This window comes from Bombina bombina, chromosome 1 (assembly GCF_027579735.1).
Source record: "Bombina bombina isolate aBomBom1 chromosome 1, aBomBom1.pri, whole genome shotgun sequence".
In the NCBI taxonomy this organism is placed as follows: Eukaryota; Metazoa; Chordata; class Amphibia; order Anura; family Bombinatoridae; genus Bombina; species Bombina bombina.
In genome coordinates, this window is record NC_069499.1 from 1,216,751,280 (window position 1) to 1,216,773,207 (window position 21,928).

At 40.0% G+C, this 21,928-nt stretch overlaps 1 protein-coding gene across 1 annotated transcript in view; it reads right to left on the bottom strand.

Moving 5' to 3' along the window:
* LOC128664100 (protein NLRC5) overlaps positions 1–21,928 on the bottom strand; it is a 429,645-nt gene that overhangs the window by 366,848 nt on the left and 40,869 nt on the right. Inside the window, exon 3 of the mRNA XM_053718792.1 lies at positions 782–1,077. Within this exon, the coding sequence (XP_053574767.1) occupies positions 782–1,070 (289 nt within the window). The 5' untranslated portion in view covers positions 1,071–1,077. The remainder of the gene's footprint in view (positions 1–781; positions 1,078–21,928) is intronic.

The window sequence follows — 21,928 nt, forward strand, 5'->3', positions numbered from 1 at the left end:
TTGTCAGACCTAGGAGTGTGGCTGAAGTGGAGACCCCCATGTGACAGTGCAGCAGAGGAAGCAGTGTCTGAAAGAGAGAGCCAGGTTTCTGTGAGAGCCAGAAGATTGAGAAAGTGGGAGATAAAGAGGTTATGGATAAAAGTGAGTTTGTTGCAAACAGAGCGAGAGTTCAATAGTGCACTAGTGAAGGGGGTGGTGGCTTTAGATGCAAGAGGAATAAGATTAAGGTTATCAGAGTTTTGTTTTTGAAGTCTATTGAAGGGCACACATGGGTGTGCAGGGCAAGAAAGTTGTGGGGGACCAGGATTAGGGGAGATGTCATCAGCAGCTAGTATGAGCAAGAGGGAGAGTGACATGAGACATGAGATGCGGATTTGCAGTAGTGAGACTGTTTTTGTGATGAGTTGCAAGGGGGAGAGAGAGTCTTTAGGAATGTGTGAAGTTCATGAATACAAAAGTAAGGTGAGGTTAAGAGAGATGGGCTAATGAGCAATGCAGGTGGTGAGTCACATACATCACAAGAAATGTTTGGTATTAAATACTCCCTCTTGAATTTTAAGCATGTTTCACAAAAAACAAACATTTTCACTTCACCCACATATTCCTATCAGGAAAAGAAGAAAGAAAATCCTTGAAAGTTACCTCTGTCATAAACAACAGATATCACTCAAGGACAGTTTTTATTACCAATAAATTGCAAACGTTACCAAGCACCTTTGAAGACAAATATATTGTGCATATAATTCTAAAAACATCATGAGATTGTTATTCACAAACTTACCTTCTCCTGTTACACTGAGTAATTGTATTTCCAGTTCTATGGGAAGTCCCGCTTCCATACAGATACATTGCACAAGTTGGCTCCAGGCCTCTTTATGGGAGTTTCTTAACTCCTGGAGAAGTGTAGAGACCTTAGCTTTGTTGTCTGTTATCTCAAGGATGTGCCCAAAATTCAAGTCTGGTAGGAATGAGTGGATCTTTTTAAAAAGCCAGTCTACATCCTGGCTAAAAAATTCCGCCAGTTGAGGTATTACATTTTCTAAAGCTGTTTCTAAATTTACTTCATCCATTTCAGCCCTGTAATGAAAAAGGTAACAATGCATTTAATTATTCATAACATTTACCATTTGTACATAGAAATGCTTTTAAATATCTCAACCTACAATAACTATTATCAAAACTGTTGTCATTCTACTGTGTTAAAAATGTCACAATATGGCACCTGGTTTGTCAGCCACATTACTCCGTGCCTATGGAATATATAATTATTAAGTAGGTCTTTAGCAATCCATATAAGTGATTTTACCAAACTGTATTTACGTTTCCATTAGTGGCCTTTAATTAACTTATTCTGGATTCAGGTCAGAATACAATTTAAGTTGTTTTAAAAATATAAAATCATAATTTTTCTGACTTGTAATGATTTTTTTGTTTGTTTGTTTTTTTTCAGATGACTATAATTAATAAATGTTATGTATTATAGCAATGTTCCTCTTTTGTGTCTTTTTTTTTGTGGTGTCTATTCCACAATGTCACATACCAGCATAGCCCTTGTTTTATATTATTGGAAATGTGTTGGTCGTGCACTACCTGCATTAATAGGCAAGCTGGACCATATATGCTCTGAGATGGCATGGGTGTCTGTATGTGCTGCCATTCTCAGCTAAGCCAACCTTTCTTTTGAAAGCACTTTGTGTTGTTTTCAGGTCCCTTTAAGAGTTGAGTAGATATAAGATTATTACAAAAAAACTATATTAAACACCTCTTGCTTTTATATAAAAAAAATTGTGCTTTGTCCCATGCTCCCTAGAGCCTGAAAAGCAAACTCTGTATCCTAAATTGCTATGAATCAAAAAGCTGGTTTAGACAATCTGCAGCATTTTGAAAACCTAAGTTACATTTCTTTCATGTAATTGGCAAGAGTCCATGAGCTAGTGACGTATGGGATATACAATCCTACCAGGAGAGGCAAAGTTTCCCAAACCTCAAAATGCCTATAAATACACCCCTCACCACACCCACAATTCAGTTTTACAAACTTTGCCTCCTATGGAGGTGGTGAAGTAAGTTTGTGCTAAGATTTCTACGTTGATATGCGCTTCTCAGCATTGTTGAAGCCCGATTCCTCTCAGAGTACAGCGAATGTCAGAGGGACGTGAAGGGAGTATCACCTATTGAATACGATGATTTCCCTAACGGGGGTCTATTTCATAGGTTCTCTGTTATCGGTCGTAGAGATTCATCTCCTACCTCCCTTTTCAGTTCGACAATATACTCTCAATTTACCATTACCTCTACTGATAACTGTTTCAGTACTGGTTTGGCTATCTGCTATATGTGGATCGGTGTCTTTGGGTAAGTATGTTTTTATTTCTTAAGACACCTCAGCTATGGTTTGGCACTTTATGCATTTATATAAAGTTCTAAATATATGTATTGTACTTATATTTGCCTTGAGTCAGGTTCATGTATTTCCTTCTGCAGACTGTCAGTTTCATATTTGGGAAATATAAACATCTTTTAAAGAATTTTTTTTCTTACCTGGGGTTTAGTCTTTTTTCAATTGACTACTTCTTGCAAATTGCGGGCGGCATTAGGCATTTGTTGTAAAATTGTTGAAATTATTTTGCCGAATGTCATTTGTAATAGTCGTCATGATAAACTTTTACATGCAGATAGTGTATCCATCAGTAATAGTACATTGCCAGTTCCTTCAACTTCTAATGTGCATGATATACCTGTAAATTTTAAAGAATTTGTTTCTGATTCTATCTTGAAGGCTTTGTCTGCATTTCCACCTTCTAATAAACGTAAAAGGTCTTTTAAAACTTCTCATTTAGTTGATGAAATTTCAAATGACCAACAACATAATAATTTTTCCTCTTCTGATGAGGATCTATCTGATACAGAAGATCCTTCCTCAGACATTGACACTGACAAATTTACTTATTTATTTAAAATATAGTATATGTGTTCTTTATTAAAAGAAGTGTTAATTACTTTGGATATTGAGGTAACCAGTCCTCTTGATGTTCAGTCTAATAAACGTTTAAATGCTGTTTTTAAACCTCCTGTGGTTTCTCCAGGGGTTTTTCCTATTCCTGAGGCTATTTCTAAGGAATGGAATAAGCCAGGTACTTATTTTATTCCTTCTTCAAGGTTTAAAAAATTGTATCCGTTACCAGCAAAACCTATTTACTTTTGGAAAAAAGTATTTCTACTCTTGCTAAATGTACCACTATTCCTATGGAAGATAGTACTTCCTTTAAGGATCCTTTAGATAGGAAGCTTGAATCTTATCTAAGGAAGGCCTATTTATATTCAGGTCATCTTCTTAGACCTGCAATTTCTTTGGTTGATGTTGTGGCTGCATCAACTTTCTGGTTGGAAAATTTAGCACAACAGGAATTGGATTCTGACTTATCTAGCATCATTCGCTTACTGCAATATGCTAATCATTTTATTTGTGATGCCATTTTTGATATTATCAAAATTGATGTTAGATCCATGTCTTTAGCTATATTAGCTAGAAGAGCTTTGTGGCTTAAATCTTGGAATGCTGATATGACATCTAAATCTAGATTACTATCTCTTTCTTTCCAAGGTAATAATTTATTTGGTTCTCAGTTGGATTCTATTATTTCAACTGTCAATGGGGGAAAGGGAGTTTTTCTGCCTCAGGATAAAAAACCTAAGGGTAAATCTAAGGCTTCTAACCGTTTGCGTTCCTTTCATCAGAATAAGGAACAAAAACTCAATCCTCCCCCAAAGAATCTGCTTCCAATTGGAAGCCTTCCTCAAATTGGAATAAATCCAAGCCATTTAGGAAACCAAAGTCAGCCCCTAAGTCCGCATGAAGGTGCGGCCCTCATTCCAGCTCAGCTTTTCAAGGATATTTGGATAAAATCTGTCCAAAATCAATGGATTCAGAGCATTGTCTCTCAAGGGTATCGAATAGGATTCAGAGTAACACCTCCTGTGAGAAGATTTTTTCTCTCACGTATCCCAGAAAATCCAGTCCAGGCTTTCCCGAAGTGTGTTTCAGACCTGGAGTCTTCAGGGGTAATCATGCTAGTTTCTCTTCAGGAACAAGGTTTGGGGTTTTATTCAAATCTATTCATTGTCCCAAAAAAGGAAAATTTATTCAGACCAGTTCTGGATCTGAAAATTTTGAATCGTTATGTAAGAGTACCAACTTTCAAGATGGTGACTATAAGGACTATTCTGCCTTTTGTTCAGCAAGGACATTGTATGTCCACAATAGACTTGCAGGATGCATACCTTCATATTCCGATTCATCCAGAACATTATCAGTTTCTGAGATTCTCTTTTCTAGACAAGCATTACCAATTTGTTGCTCTTCCATTTGGCCTAGCAACAGCTCCAAGAATCTTCTCAAAGGTTCTGGGTGCCCTACTCTCTGTAATCAGAGAACAGGGTATTGCGGTGTTTCCTTATTTGGACGATATCTTGGTACTAGCGCAGTCTTTACGTACTGCAGAACTAATGTTGTTTCTTCGGAAACATGGTTGGAGGATCAATTTACCAAAAGAGTTTCTTGATTCCTCAGACAAGGGTCACCTTTTTAGGCTTCCAGATAGATTCAGTGTCCAGGACTCTGTCTCTAACAGACAAGAGACATTTAAAATTGGTTGCAGACTGCCGGCACCTTCAGTCTCAGTCATTTCCTTCAGTGGCTATGTGCATGGAAGTTTTAGGTCTCATGACTGCAGCATCGGACGCGACCCCCTTTGATTGATTTCACATGAGACCTCTACAGCTTTGTATGCTGAACCAATGGTGCAGGGATTATACAAAGATATCACAATTAATATCCTTAAATCCCAATGTACGACACTCTCTGACATGGTGGATAGATCACCATCGTTTAGTTCAAGGAGCTTCTTTTGTACGGCCAACCTGGACTGTGATCACAACAGATGCGAGTCTTTCAGGTTTGGGAGCTGTTTGGGGATCTCTGACAGCACAAGGGGTTTGGAAATCTCAAGAGGCGAGATTACCAATAAATGTTTTAGAACTCCGTGCAATTCTCAGAACTCTTCAGTTTTGGCCTCTGTTAAAGAGAGAACCGTTCATTTGTTTTCAGACAGACAATATCACAACAGTGGCATATGTCAATCATCAGGGTGGGACTCACAGTCCCCAAGCTATGAAAGAAGTATCTCGGATACTTGCTTGGGCAGAATCCAGCTCCTGTCTAATCTCTGCGGTACATATCCCAGGTGTAGACAATTGGGAGGCGGATTATCTCAGCCGCCAGACTTTACATCCAGGGGAGTGGTCTCTCCATCCAGATGTATTTTCTCAGATTGTTCAAGTATGGGGTCTTCCAGAGATAGATCTCATGGCCTCTCATCTAAACAAGAAACTTCCCAGATACCTGTCCAGGTCCAGGGATGTACAGGCGGAAGCAGTGGATGCGCTGACACTTCCTTGGTGTTACCATCCTGCTTACATTTTCCAGCCTCTAGTTCTCCTTCCAAGAGTGATCTCCAAAATCATCATGGAACAATCATTTGTGCTGCTGGTGGCTCCAGCATGGCCACACAGGTTTTGGTATGCGGATCTGGTTTCGGATGTCCAGTTGCCCGCCTTGGCCACTTCCGTTACGGCCAGACCTACTATCTCAAGGTCCGTTTTTCCATCAGGATCTCAAATCATTAAATTTGAAGGTATGGAAATTGAACGCTTAGTACTAAGTCATAGAGGTTTCTCTGACTCAGTGATTAATACTATGTTACAAGCTCGTAAATCTGTCTCTAGAAAGATTTATTATAGAGTTTGGAAGACTTACATTTCATGGTGTTCTTACATAAATTCTCCTGGCATTTTTTAAGAATTCCTAGAATTTTACAGTTTCTTCAGGATGGTTTGGATAAGGGTTTGTCTGCAAGTTCCTTGGAAGGACAAATCTCCGCTCTTTCTGTTTTATTTCACAGAAAGATTGCTATACTTCCTGATATACACTGTTTTGTACAGGCTTTAGTTCGTATTAAGCCTGTTATTAAATCAATTTCTCCTCCTTGGAGTCTTAATTTGGTTCTGAAAGCCTTACAGGCTTCTCCATTTGAACCTATGCATTCTTTGGACATTAAACTACTTTCTTGGAAAGTGTTGTTCCTTTTGGCCATCTCTTCTGCTAGAAGAGTTTCTGAGCTATCTGCTCTTTCTTGTGAGTCTCCTTTTCTGATTTTTCATCAGGATAAGGCAGTTTTGCGGACTTCTTTTCAATTTTTACCTAAGGTTGTGAATTCTAACCACATTAGTAGAGAAATTGTTGCCCCTTCCTTGTGTCCTAATCCTAAGAATTCTTTGGAAAGATCCTTACATTCTTTGGATGTGGTAAGAGCTTTGAAATATTATGTGGAAGCTACTAAAGATTTCAGGAAGACTTCCAGTCTATTTGTTTTATTTTCTGGTCCTAGGAAAGGTCAGAAGGCTTCTGCTATTTCCTTGGCTTCTTGGTTGAAACTTTTGATTAATCAAGCTTATTTGGAGTCGGGTCAGGCCCCGCCTCAGAGAATTACAGCTCATTCTACTAGATCAGTCTCCACTTTGTGGGCTTTTAAGAATGAAGCTTCAGTTGATCAGATTTGCAAAGCGGCAACTTGGTCCTCTTTGCATACATTTACTAAATTCTACAATTCTTATGTATTTGCTTCTTCTGAAGCAGTTTTTGGTAGAAAAGTTCTTCAGGCAGCTGTTTCAGTTTGATTCTTCTGCTTTTGATTTAAGTTTTTTTCTTTCAATTATGAAAATAAACTTATTTTTTGGGTTGTGGATTAATTTATTCAGCGGAAAATTGCTGTTTTTATTTTATTCCCTCCCTCTCTAGTGACTCTTGAGTGGAGATCCACATCTTGGGTATTGCTATCCCATACGTCACTAGCTAATGGACTCTTGCCAATTACATGAAAGAAAACATAATTTATGTAAGAACTTACCTGATAAATTCATTTCTTTCATAGTGGCAAAAGTCCATGAGGTCCACCCTTTTTATGGTGGTTATGATTTTTTGTATAAAGCACAATTATTTCCAAATTTCCTTTGTTGATGCTTTTTACTCCTTTCTTTATCACCCCACTGCTTGGCTATTCGTTAAACTGAATTGTGGGTGTGGTGAGGGGTGTATTTATAGGCATTTTGAGGTTTGGGAAACTTTGCCCCTCCTGGTAGGATTGTATATCCCATACGTCACTAGCTCATGGACTCTTGCCAATATGAAAGAAATGAATTTATCAGGTAAGTTCTTATATAAATTATGTTATTTTGCTTTTTGGCCTCTCATAATCAAACTCAAAATGCAACTAATTCTAAAAGGTTTAATTATGCTGAATGGAAACAAAATTACAATGCACTTTTATTATTTGATTTTATTTCTTTTCCTGTAATTTAAAATTTACAATTCTTCTTTCGACTCCTGCTCCTAAGAGGCTGAAGTGAAACACTCCTACACACTGCACACTGATTACTTGATATGTGCAGGAGCTAATTTATAACCTTATTTGTCAAAACAGAGGAGATAAACAATCAAGAGTTTTTCAATCACATATCTCCTAACATATGTTCCAACTGTCACAGATACTGTAGGAATGTGATTGGAGGTCTGCCCATTGTCCCTCTCTTGGTTTCTAGGGACTGCCTGGGTCTGCACATGACATGCCACGCCCCTCCTGCATTAGCTCTGTTCATAAAAACACCAGTGGGTTATAACTCACATCCCACCAGCCCCCTCACGTTTCTGTCCTGGAAATCCTCCAGGAAATTTGGGGAGTATGCTATCAGTGTGTCCTTGAACAGCAAAGCAATGCAAATTTTGCAAAAATTACAGTTCTAAATGGTTTTTAAAGCATTGCTTACAAATAAAGTATTGCTTACAAATATTTTGCATTTATTTATTTTACATTTCAACAAAAAAAAAACATTTTAATGTCCATTTAAAAAGAAAGAGAAAGATGATACATAGATCTAGATAGCTTTCAAAAAAGGTACCTAAGAGAAGTCTAAAGAGTGACAGTGCACAAAGTGATGGCTGACGAATGAGAAAGAGGGGGCTGTAGAGAAAAAAAAGAAAACGTGTATTTCAAATGAGATCACTGAATATAAAGTTTGCATCAAGATTATGACGGAAAAAGGTTTGAAGTAAACTAAGAAGGGACAGATTCATTTAAACCACTTTCCTTAACAAAAGAGAGTATCAAGCATCAACAAAAAGGTAAGTCGAATATCGATCTTTGTCTCAGTATCTATAAACAGATTATTACAAATTAAATTCTAGTTATTTATTTTTACTTGTAACAAAACAAAAGTATCAACTTGGTGTTCACAGGGGGGAATCTGCATGGCTTTTGTAGATGTTCCGACATACTTTCTACTTTTTTGACTTGTGCAGGTGAAGTTATGTAGACTAGATTGTCTCAGACACAGTGTTCCTATCTCTATAACATGCTGTTTGTTGTTTGTATTTTAGTGTTTTCAATTGTTTTAATGTTGAAGTTCCAGTCTTACCTTTAGGGAATGAGAAGCATATCAGAAACGTTGCAAGGGGCTGGCAGTGGACATTTAAGGGCATTCTAGTGGAGTGAAGAGATTTTCATCTAAACCTCAATTCAAACATAATTCATAAAGAATATATTGCCACTGTGAAGTATCTCATTTCACTAAGAATACTGTGTTCAAATGAAGTGTTTAGTTTGAAGGCTTCCAGCAATATACCACGCGTGCGGGCAGCCCCATGGAAGTGCTGTGAAAAGTCTAATGGGGTGATCAGCAACCTACTGAACTGCTTGCCTCTGATTATAATCAAAAATAAAAACACAAGAATAACGGGCGACTTCCGGTGGGCGGAGCAACGGACTGGCAGCACACACACAGAGCTCCGCATACTAAGCTCCTAAAAAAGCCTATATTTGCTGCCAGCACGTTCCCCACACGCATCGACCTTGTTGGAGGTGACTGTACACCTAAACCCCAACGGACTAAGAAGTGTGAAGGGCTCCTACATCGCAAAGGGTCTGTTTTGAACTGTTTTGAGCGGCAGGCTCCCCAGTTAATATCTGACAAAAGAGGGGAAGCTGTTTAAAAGGCTTACTAACGAATTGCAACGCCAGACAGCCACTACATAGAGGACCCTTTCAAGTGGCCTTTCTCTCCCCCCCCCCCCCCCCCCCCCTCTTCATAATACAAACCAGAGAGACCCGCACCATAAAACCTGGGCAACTGAAGCTTATTAATTAACTCCGGTCAAACACACACAGAGACTGACTGTTATCACTTTCATTTGAAGCCTTGCATGTTGCTTGCACTAGGGAGCGAAGTTCCAGCAAAGCCTCTTATATACAAAGTGCAAAAGCCCTTCTTGTTTAAATTGGACATGCATTTATTGAAATATCTCTAGAAAGAAAAGGAATGCACGCTGCATAGTGAAAACTTTATGTGTTCGGTGCTGGTCTTACAACTCTTGAAACCTTGTCCTACACTGCCACCTAAGGGACACTAAGGGTTACAACATCTGGCTCATCTTTACTATTCAATTAAGACACTGATTTATTAACTGCGCACTCTCAGAGGAAAAGGCAGGGAACAAAAGCAGGAAAAAAAGGGAAAACAAGAGGTCCTGCACACTTGAAGTCTTACATCTTTAGATAACTGGCTCTACTCTTCTGCCCACAGACACTGTCATCCAGGCGACACAAATAGCTGTAACGCCACTTTAAGTCCTACTCTGCAGTCTGGGGGACACTCACTGTCGCAACAAAAAATTACAAACAACACTGCAAGCGACTAGTGAAGATTTTGTATGAAGCTTGATCAATACTTTACACCTGTTCCTCAATCGTCGACAGGGAAAATGGCCTCTAGGGGCAAGTACTCGGAAAAGAAAAAACAGGCAACAGATCAACCCATGGAGCCCCCACCTTCCCCTAGGTCCTCTCAAGGGATCACCACAGATTCGGCTGCCCTACTTCAAGAACTTAAATCATTCTTCCTACCTAAAATGGAATCCCTCTAGGCGGGGGTTGATACTCTCACTAGTGAAGTACACCAATTTTCCACCAGACTCACTCATGCTGAACAACGCATATCGGATGTGGAAGACAGACAGACGTCCACTTTTACTGCAGTAAGACAACTTCAACGCCAAAACCAGGCACTTCAAGAGAAGGTTGATGACCTTGAAAATCGCAGCCGAAGAAACAACCTTAGGGTGGTGGGGGTCCCGGAAACAATAAAGAACAAAGAGCTATTGGAATTCACTGCTTTAACTCTCCCTAAACTGCTAAAGATGAATGCAGACCACCTGCCCCTAGATGTTGAACGGGCGCACCGTCTAGGCCCTGATAAAGGCCTGGAGACCCTCAACTCCCATCCGAGGCAAATAATTTTCAAATGCCTTAATTACCAAGAAAAACTTGCCCTGCTGAGAGCATACCGAGCCCACTCTGGGGATCTAGTTTTTGAAGGGAAATGGTTACTAATTTTCCAGGACTTTTCTGCTGAGGTAACTAAGTTGCGCAGAGACTTTGCTCCACTCTGCTCCCGCTTGCATAAAGAAGGAAAACAAGCCATGTTGCTATACCCGGCAAGGCTGAGGTTGCAGACACCTGCTGGGCCTAAATATTTTCGTACTCCACAGGAACTACAACTATATCTAGACAAAGATAGCCAAGATGCACCACGCTGACGACAGAGATTTGAACATTATGCTTTCTTTCCTTTTCCCCCTTCCTCTTTGGTCTCCTCATGGAGAGACGGAGATATGGGGAACTTGTCTGTCCTGGAGAAACCATGGATACAGACCCCTTGAAAGCTGACCGGCTCCACTGGTCCCTGACCTACTGTTTATCCCACCTAGCAATGGAGCGGAAGAGGACTCTTGTCATCTTTAGTCTTTTGTGTTGGGTGACCAAAGTTATAAGTAATGGAAAGTTTTTTCTTTTGCCCTTTATTGTTGCAGCCTATTATATTGAATGTTGTGCTGTGTCACTCTGTGGTACGGCAGGAATTACTGTTCTCTGTATTTTGCTGTCTTTACAAATATATGTTATTGTTTTGGGTTCAGGGAAAGGACCACACTTGTCTTTTCGCTCAATGGCATCTACGCCAGGAAAAGACTTCCCTCTGTGCACCTGCAATAGTGGACACACATTGATACAGCTAAGCACACATATATTGTCCATTACATCTGTACAGGTCCTTCTAGATCTTAACTTGACCGCTAGGGTCACATACCACGCAATACTATCCCCTCTCTGCCTGTATTCCCTTGACGTTGAGGTGCTCCACTTTTCCGCATGCCTGACTATAGCGACAATAGATGCACGACTTTTTCTATATCCGCATTACCGGGAGGTTACTCAGGGCACTGAGGAGGGTGGGGCACATTCCCATAGGCATTTGGGGTTGGACTCACCTGACCGAACACATCTGCTACTTCTTACCTTAACTATTCTCCACCTTCATGGGCTACCCCTTAAGCAACTCATACCCACCAGGGAACAACAGCAGTTACCCGACTATCTTGACACACACGCTCAAACCTTTATGTCCCAGACTACCCCCATCACCGCATATACCACTAAATACCTGGTTGCACATGATGGCCATATATCTCTACACCGTTACAACTAAGTGCCTCAAAACATACTTACTACAAGTGTACCACTCCCATAGGAACATTATGCCGATGGGCACCATTGGAACGTCCTGTTTGTGTGGGGGGCTTTTGAAGATGTTACTATATGCTCTACTAATACCAGTGTTTTTATACCCTCAGCAGCAACTACGCCTCCACTCCAGGGAACCTCTACCCCAGCGACAGCCTGAGAATTGGCGGCTATGTAGACTGATCCTTGGGCCCCTTCCTCCTGCTCCTAACTGTGAGTACCGCACCTTGGCACAGGCTACTATGAATATTGCTAAATTGACCCCCCATTATTCAGAACAAACAATACATGTTTCCAAACCAATAGTCCTCTTTTTAGGAAACCAAAACATGGCCAGGCAAATTTATCTTTCCTCACCTATTTTATGGCATTACGGTGTAACATAGTTTCATGGAATGTTGGAGGTATCACCTCTCCCGCTAAACGCAGCAAAATATTACATTTCTTAAACTCAATACATACTGATATAGCTCTTTTACAAGAGACTCGATTGACCCAGATAGAGCATGCTAAACTCAAGATTAGATGGGTGGGACAGGTCATAAATACACCCACGGAGGGTAGGAAGAGAGGGGTGGCTATTTTGGTCAGGAAGGGACTTAGTTTAACTTTCAATGACACATACCTAGACACCAAAGGCCGCTACATACTTACTGACCTGTGTATAGCAACCAAGACGTACCTTCTTTGTAACGTCTATGGCCCAAATGCACTTTCACCCCAGTTCTGGCACCAGCTAAAACGTAAGCTAGCAAAGAGGAGCGGGCTTCCAATTATCATGGGGGGGACTTTAACATGACACAACTAGTACCGATTGACAGATTTGTAGAACCCCCAGCCCTCCCGACCCCACGTACCACATCTCGCAGACAAAAAACTGAAGCAAAAATCACTAGGAGGCTTAGGGAGGACTTAGGACTGGTGGACTTATGGAGGCTACGAAACCCTACAGAAAAAGATTATACTTGCCTATCTAAAACGCACCATACAATGTCTAGGATTGACTACTTCCTGACAGATCCTGCTCTCACACCACATATTCCCCATACCACGATATACCCTGTCACTATCTCAGATCACGCACCCATTAGGCTGCTACTTGACTTTGCCCCCCCACACAGCTCACGGAAGACATGGAGATTTCCTTCTTACCTTTACAATAACGCCGATTTCCGTCAGCAACTGCGCTCTTATTGGATAGACTATAGTACGGATAATGCGCAACACCAAAATAACCCAGACCTCTTTTGGCACACATCAAAGGCTGTCTTGAGAGGGAGAATTACGGCCTATACGACACACCACAGACTTAAGGCCAAAAAGATGACTGATCAGATGCTAACAAACCTCACAGAAGCGTACAACTCTTACCTGTCTCACCCTACGCGCCACACTAGACAGCACTATTATGATCTCAAACAGGAGAGGGACACGCACATCCAGATGGTAGATAACACATATGCGGTACACAGGCAAGGAAAATTCTATAGGTATGGGAATAAGGCCGGTAAAACTATGGCCAATATGGTCAAAGTGGTTACACCCAAATCCTATATTCCAGCGTTGGCTACAGAAGGGGGGCTCTGTATGGACACCCCTGCGATCATGCAGGAGTTTGTCTCCTTTTACACCAACCTATATAATAGGCAGGAGATCTCAAAACCAGACAAACGCTCGTTTTGGAGCAATATAACTGTTCCTACCCTAACGCCCGACCAGCTATCCACCCTAAATGCCCCCATCCAGCAACAGGAAATAACGAACACTATTAAACGCATTAAACTTGGCAAAGCGGCGGGACCTGACGGTCTCCCCGCGGAATACTACAAAATTCTATCTCCTGAGATAACCCCTACGTTGGCGACACTATTCTCTGACTATCTCTCAGGGGCATCAATTCCTGACTCCAGGTTCTCAGATGCAAATATTTGCGTTATCCCCAAGCCTGATAGGGACCCTACTATACCCTCGTCCTACAGACCGATCTCCTTATTAAATGGAGACTATAAATTGCTGACCAAGATATTGGCTGATCGATTGGCAGAGGTCTTACCCCATCTGGTCCACCCAGATCAAACAGGGTTTGTTAAGCATCGCTCCTCAGTAGTCAACTTGAGGAAAACCCTTGCAGTTATTGACCACTACCACCGTGCCCAGAGGTTCCCAGCTGGTACCCCGTTGCCGGATGCTTGCTTTCTCCCGGTAGACGCTGAGAAAGCGTTTGACAGAGTAGAATGGGATCACCTATACACCGCTCTGACGAAATTTGGTGTTCAGGGTCAGTTTTTTTAAATAATACAAAGACTATATAATGCGCCATCGGCGTCCATTATAGTAAACAACAATCTATCCCCTTCCTTTCAACTAAGAAGGGGAACTAGGCAAGGCTGCCCGCTGTCCCCACTCCTCTTCGACCTAGCCAGCGAACCTTTAGCTTGCTATATAAGGCAGCACTGTCCTGGCCTACAGGTTCACACACAACTTCTACATTTAGCTCTCTTTGCCGATGACTTGTTGCTCTATATAGGTAACCCAGCCCTTAATATACCTAAAGTACTAGAAATTATGTCACAATTCGGCAGATTTACCAGCTACAAGATAAACGTCGATAAATCAGAGGTGACATGGCTTCAAAATAGCAAAAACACCTTGCTTAAAAACACAAACTGACATATCACGTCTGGCTCGTTTAAATATTTAGGCATACACTTGCATGTAGATCCCACACGTATATATCACCTTAATATCCCCAAAGCCATAGCTAAATCACAAGATCTTATTAGAAGCTGGAGAGGGCTCCCTCTCTCCCTCCACGGTAGAATCCACCTACTCAAAATGATTATTCTGCCAAAAATTCTATATCCATTGCAGATGCTCCTCTACCACTCCATAACAGGGACACACAAACCATCTCTTCTGCTTTTGCTTCCTATGTTTGGAACCAGAAGAAACATAGGATTAGCAAATCTAAACTGTCAATGTCACTAGATGCGGGAGGCCTCAAATTGCCAAACATCCTGTGGTATAACTGGGCAACGCTAGCCTAGTTGGTTATGGGGTGGCTCACCAGATCTGACTACTTCACCCCTGCTGTAGAATTTGACATTATCGCACCTCTCAATGTGGCTTATTTGCCACACGCTAAGCTGGCGTCCCTTCCCTCTCACATCTCTCAAAGCATACTGTTTTGCGACCCATTAAGGGCATGGAACAAGATGTGTAGATTTTGGAAAATAAACCAGAGGGTGTCTAAATATTTACCCTTGCAAGGAAACCCTGAGTTTATCCCGGGTTACACTACCAGAGCCTTCCACGTTTGGCAAACCTTGGGACTGACTTCCATTGCACAAGTGCTGAACAACTTCACACTCCAGGTCCACTCGTTTCAAAGCTTAAAGGAAACCTACGGTATCCCACCTAACACTATGCTTGCCTATTTTCAATGCAGACACTATGTTCAATCTCTCATCACATCTAACCAACTTACAAACACAAACTCCGTCATAGACAAACTGTTCCGTTCTGCACAACAGGGCTCACACTCCATCACCAACATCTATAATGAATTAGCAGCACACCTAGAGCAACCGACCCTACAGACAATATATAACAAATGGCAGGAGACAAGAAACATCTCAATTACCCTACCAGACTTGACAGAAAGTTTCTCAAAAGTTCGTATGGCCACTCTCTCTGCATACTCGAGAGAAGCCCACACCAAACTACTTCACCAGGCATATATTCTTCCAAAACTAAGAGCTAAAATGGTCCCGCAGGCAGTAGATAAATGCTCTAAATGCTCCCTTGACTCCCCAGACCTTACACACCTCACCTGGGATTGCCCCAAATTCACTAAAGGGCAAACTAAAGTTTTGGCTCCAGAAGGTGTTGACTGAGAGGGTTGACTTAACTCCATCCAACATTATTTTTCTGCATGATTTTGAGGTTGCGCCAGGGCGCCAGAAATTCCTTTATTCTGTGATACTCCTTACCAGGAAGTTAATTCTGCAATATTGGGTGTCCGATAGAGCTCCTCCCTTTCAGAAATTATTACACACTATACATAGACAGGTACTTTTAGAACAGGCAGATGTGCAGGGGGATCTGGAGAGGAGAATCAAAGCTTTTATTCGTAAATGGGAACCCTACCTTCTTTATTTATCTCCACAAGTGAGAGATAGGATTCTATATCCTTTCCGTAACTCCCTATTTATGATGGAAGAAAATCTTCGTGGTAACTGGTGTCCAGCCCCTTCCATGCCCACTGTATGATCGTATCACCTCCACCCCACTTCTAGCCCAGCAATCTGACCCTACGCAGCCCTTGCAAAACTTCCACACCTCTCATGTGTTGCCTGTGCCGGGGTGTGGGTCTCCGCCCTCCCCTCCCTCGCCTGTTACCCCTTCCCTGGGGTGGAGGGCTCAACAAGAGGATGTCTCCTGCTCCATGTTTTGTGATTTGTTATATTATGTTAATGTTTTTTAGTTTTATTTGTTTAAAAAATAGAAAATAATGCTGTACTCTATGATGACATGGACACTAAAAGACTTTTGATGATGCTCTCTCGCACAAGCGGCTTGAGAGAAGGTCGCATCTTATGTACCTTATGTATTGTTTTTGCATATATCTTTCCGTGTTGTGATGGAACCAGCATATACAAAAATAAAGTATTAAAAAAAAAAAACACAAGAATAACAGAGACTGACAGAGGGGCCCATGATATGAAAAAGAGGTAAAATTAAACTAAATCAAGCATCTTTGATAACAGACCAGACTGTTATACGTTTTTAGCAAAAAAATGAGTCTATTGAGTACCCCTTTATTATGTTTACTGTGCCTTTAATGGCAAGAATGCCCACTGACTAATGGCTAGAAAGACAAGTGATGTGACCCTTAATTCATTTTGAACGTGATCTCTCCTAAACAACTTCAGAAGCAAAATGAGTCTCCAAGATTCAATGTGAATCTTTGCACATTGTCTAGAACAGGGTTCTTCAAACTTTTTTTTTCCAAGACCCAGTGGAATGATACAACATTCCTTCGCGACCCTATTTTTATGCTTGGTCTGAAAAGTTAAGTAGTAATATACAAAAAGATAGCTGCAGTTGTTGGTGACTAAAATGTGGCATACTTTATTACTGAGTGCAGTCAATTTTAAACATTTTGTAAAGATTAATAACACACAAAAACAAGCAGGCACAGGCAGAAATACATCCACACACACATACACACACACACACACACATATATACACACACACACACACATACACACACATACACACACACACACATACACACACACACACACAGTTGTTGGTGACTAAAATGTGTGCATACTTTATTACTGAGTGCTGTCAATTTTAAACATTTTGTAAAGATTAATAACACACAAAAACAAGCAGGCACAGGCAGAAATACATCCACACACACATACACACACACACACACACACACACACATACACACACACACACACACACATACACACATACACACACACATGCGCACAAACACATATACACACACACACATATACACACACACACATACACACACACACATACATACACACACACATACATACAAACATACACATACACACATACATACATACATACATACACACACACATATAAATACACACACACATACACACACACACACACACAGAAATACTTTGTCACAGAAACATTCTCTCTCACACACACACATACATACAACCACACACACACATACACACACATACATAAATACACACAAACATTCTCTCACACACATAAATTGATCGGATCGGGATAATTCACACCCCTGCTAGCGGCTGATCGGCTGAGAGTGAGCAGGGGGTGGCATTGCACAAGCATTTCACTAGAAATGCTTGTGCAATGTTAAATGCCGACAGCATATGCTGTCAGCATTTAGCGAGGTCCAGCAGACATGATTTGCTATAGCAAATCATGTCCGCTCGACTATAGATAAATCTACCCCCTAATCAGCAACTATTTGTACTTGCATTTGCTAATGCGTTAACTAAGTTTCATTATATATTGCCTGCGCCCTGCAGTAATGTGTTGCAGGCTGATTTGGGACTAGATTACAATTCGCCCGTTTATGAGCACGCAATAAACATCCATTAGCGTTTTAAAAATTACCCAGAGATCAGATCTCTGGGTAACTTTCTAAAAGTGCCCCTAAATGTCCCCAAAGTAAAATATCTTCTAGTGTTTTATGAAAAAAAAAGAAAAGTAGCTTTTGCCTTTACATTGCAGTTTATGGGAGCTGTGTATTCCCTGTAAATATATACAGGTATGTATATTCTTATATATATATATATTTATATGTTAATATGTGTATACTGTATACACATATAAACACATTATATATTCATATACATATATATTTAAAATTCATGGCCATCGCTGCTCAATTTACCGCATTTGCTGCTCTTGGTTCTCATGCTGTGTCTGATGCCATGAGAACAAGGCTCGCCTTGGAGCCTATGGAAGCACGCTCACATGAGCGAAATGCTTCCATGCAATGCGAATGCGAGGTCGCATTCGCATTGCACCTCACTTGAAATACCAGAGCACATTAGCGTGCACTGGTATTACTCAGTTGAGTGCAAATATCGCTTTCGTGTACGCAATATTTTGCACTCAATTTGTATCTAGCCATTGGTAAGTAATCTGCAACCAGTATGAGAGTTAAAATTCTGGGAATGAGGTTGTCTGTGGCTGACCAGCGCTCTTTCCCAATTTGCAGGTGATATGTAGGTGCAAGGGTTTCACTTGTTTTCCCTGTCACACAATAGCTCACTCAAAGCAAACATATAGCAGCTATACTTCCCTTTCTTCCCATAGACCGCAATGTAAAGGCACTTTTCAGTGATGTTTTTTTTTTCTAACACCCCACAACCGCAACTTTTAACCCCTAAAAACTTCCTAGTGTCGTTTTTTTTATGGGGGAAAAATGCTAATTTTTTTTTCTATAAAAAACTAAAAGCCCCTATATTTTGGGGGGTACTTTTATAAAATTAACCAGAGATTAGAACGCTGGTCAATTTTTTGAGCCCTAATTCCTACTGCGAGCTCGCCATAGCGTACCAATAACCATACACTTGTAATGGTTGGTTATTTAGCTCATAGTGGGGTTTTCTGCAGCGCTGAAACTTCACATCACTGGACTTCAAGATCAACCACCCCAACCTCGGCCATCCTCCTCAGATGACAGCTGTCGCGTTAAATGCTGGGCGTAACGTCAAACTGTAGGATAGTAAAGAAGGAGGTCTTGTGACCTGGCATGCTCCGGTAAGGAAAGGTACAAAGCGGTGCATAGATGCTTTTAGGTCATCCCATTCCCATGATATCTGGCAGAGCAGAGGTGTGTGCAACCCAGAGCGCAAGTGGTTTAGCCAATGCTGTCAGACAGATCAGTAGTGTGAGCGGTGTAGCTTACCAAATGAAATGTGCATCACCTATGTCATCTGACAGATCCTATTTATGCAAAACATCAAGCTTCAGAATAAGGAAGAAGGTCGTTGTAACAGGGTTTTTTTAGAATAGCAAATATTTTTGCTTTAAATGCAGCTTATTTTTACTTAGAGACTAGAATGCTTCTTGAAAGAGATGTTCTGACATTCTTAAGGAACGCTGCTTGAGACCCAGTAAACATGCTGAAGAACCCTGGCCTAGTCTGTAGGATTCAATAGAAATATTTAACTTTTTTTCAGAGAGGCTTGGGTTGTTTTCATGCTGGCATAACTACACCCAGGGGAAAGGCTGCGGCTACTCCCCCAATTTAAATTTGTCTTTACTGTACAGAAAAACTGTGGTGGCCATCTTTGAGACCCTGCTACCATATAGTAAAGCAAAACCCATGCACTTTCCTGAAACTGTGATGCAATGGGGCACCTCAAGTGGTCACACATGGTGCAAGTGAAGCACAGGACCCACTAGACACCCCTATAGTGACACGACTGCTGATTACAGGGCCAGATGGGGCCCCTAGATGTGTGTTCCCTGTCTCAAAACCTGAGACCCCTGCTAGTAATATTGTTTTACATCATTAGACAATGTAAAATGGTAAATCTAATTCAGCCAAATTCATAGATACATACTGTAAATGTAAGCAATCACATGGCATGCAGTAATAACATAACATTTTAAATTAATTAGAAAAAAATCATTAAATAATTAAATATGATGCAAACATAAATTATTATTGTGTCAAATCATTAATGGAACATTAAACTCAAAATTAAAGGGACAGTCTAGTCCAAAATAAATGTTCATGATTCAGATAGAGAATGTAATTTTAAACAATTTTTGCAATTTACTTTTATCACCAATTTTGCTTTGTTATCTTGGTATTCTTAGTTGAAAGCTAAACTTAGGAGGTTCATATGCTAATTTCTAAACCTTTGAAGGTCGCCTCTTCTCTCAGGGTATTTTGACAGTTTTTCACCACTAGAGGGTGTTAGTTAATGTGTGTCATATAGATAACACTGTGCTCACGCACGTGGAGTTCAGGTGAGCCAGCTCTGATTGGCTAAAATGGATGTCTGTCAAAAGAACTGAAATAATGGGGCAGTTTGCAGAGGCTTAGATTCAAGATAATCACAGAGGTAAAAAGTGTATTTATATAACTGTGTTGGTTATGCAAAACTAGGGAATGGGTAATAAAAGGATTATCTATCTTTTTAAACAATAACAATTCTAGTATAGACTGTCCCTTTAAATGTTTGCCTCTGAATGTTGTACTATTTCCTCTCCTGTCATCAGAATACTTCATATTGTTTCATCTTCAACAGGCTACACAACAATTTCTTGATCACAGCAAAAGCTCTTTTTATCTGCTTCTAATACGCCACAGCAAAGGTGATAAAAATAAACATAATTAAGAGACATTTTGAGTATGAAGAGTTTAAAATCATTGCTTACTCATGCGGATCCATGGTAATGCAGTGACTAATTGCTCAAATATATATCAGTGTTAATTTTGATGGCAAATTTCGATTTAGTCTTAGTCTTTTGACTAAAATGCCATTTTAGTTTTAGTCGTATTTTAGTCATCTGAATTGTTTCAGTTTTAGTCTAGTTTTAGTCAAATAAATCTCCAGTAGATTTTAATCAACTAAAATGTAAGGGGTTTAGTTAAAGTGTAATGTATTATTTAAGCATTTCTCTATAATTTCCAAACTCATTATATACTCCAGGAGTAAACATAACACCTGTTATTATTTATGGTATAAAGGTTTAAACATACAGTACAGACACAGATTTAGCCCTTGTGAAATATAACATCGTTATTAAACTTAAAATTAAATTAAAAAATTTATAAGCAAACAGAAGTGCAACTTTAAAATTTATTTTCAAAAAAACTTGTAAACTGTATTGGCTGTAACGATATTGCACCTATTACCGAATATAAAAACCGAAATAAAACAAGTATCAAATAACTCAACACAACAAACTGTTTCTGCAGCTAGCACAGGCATAGCATAACTTAAACCCATACTTGTGGGTTATTCTTATTTCTATAGGAAGAATCAATTGATTGTTCACAGATTTAAAAAAAAATCGGCAACAAAATTAAAGGGACAGTCTACACCAGAATTGTTATTGTTTTAAAAGATAGATAATCCCTTGTTTACCCATTCCCTAGTTTTGCTCTGTGATTATCTTGTATCCAAGCCTCTGCAGACTGACCCTTTATTTGTTCTTTTGACAGACTTGCAATTTAGCCAATCAGTGATGGCTCCCAGGTAACTTCACGTGCACAAGCACAGTGTTATCTATATGAAAAACATGAACTAACACCCTCTAGTGGTGAAAAACCTGTTAAAATGCATTCCTAAGAGGCGGCCTTCAAGGTCTAAGAAATTAGCATATGAACCTCCTAAGTTAAGCTTTCAACTAAGAATACCAAGAGAACAAAGAAAAATTGGTGATAAAAGTAAATTGGAAAATTGTTTAAAATTTTGGACTAGACTGTCCCTTTAACACTGCTCTAGACCTTATGGTATTAAGGTTTTAACATGCAATACAGATTTAACTGTTGTGGTATATAACGTGTTTATTTATCTTAAAATTAAATAAAACCAAGTTTTGTAAATAAACAAGAATAAAGCCTTGCTTTTTTTTTTTTTCCAAAAGAGCAGTAATTAGATATGAATTGATTATAAGAAATTGCATAAGCTGTTAATTTTGACAGCAAATTTTGATTTAGTTTTAGTCATAGTC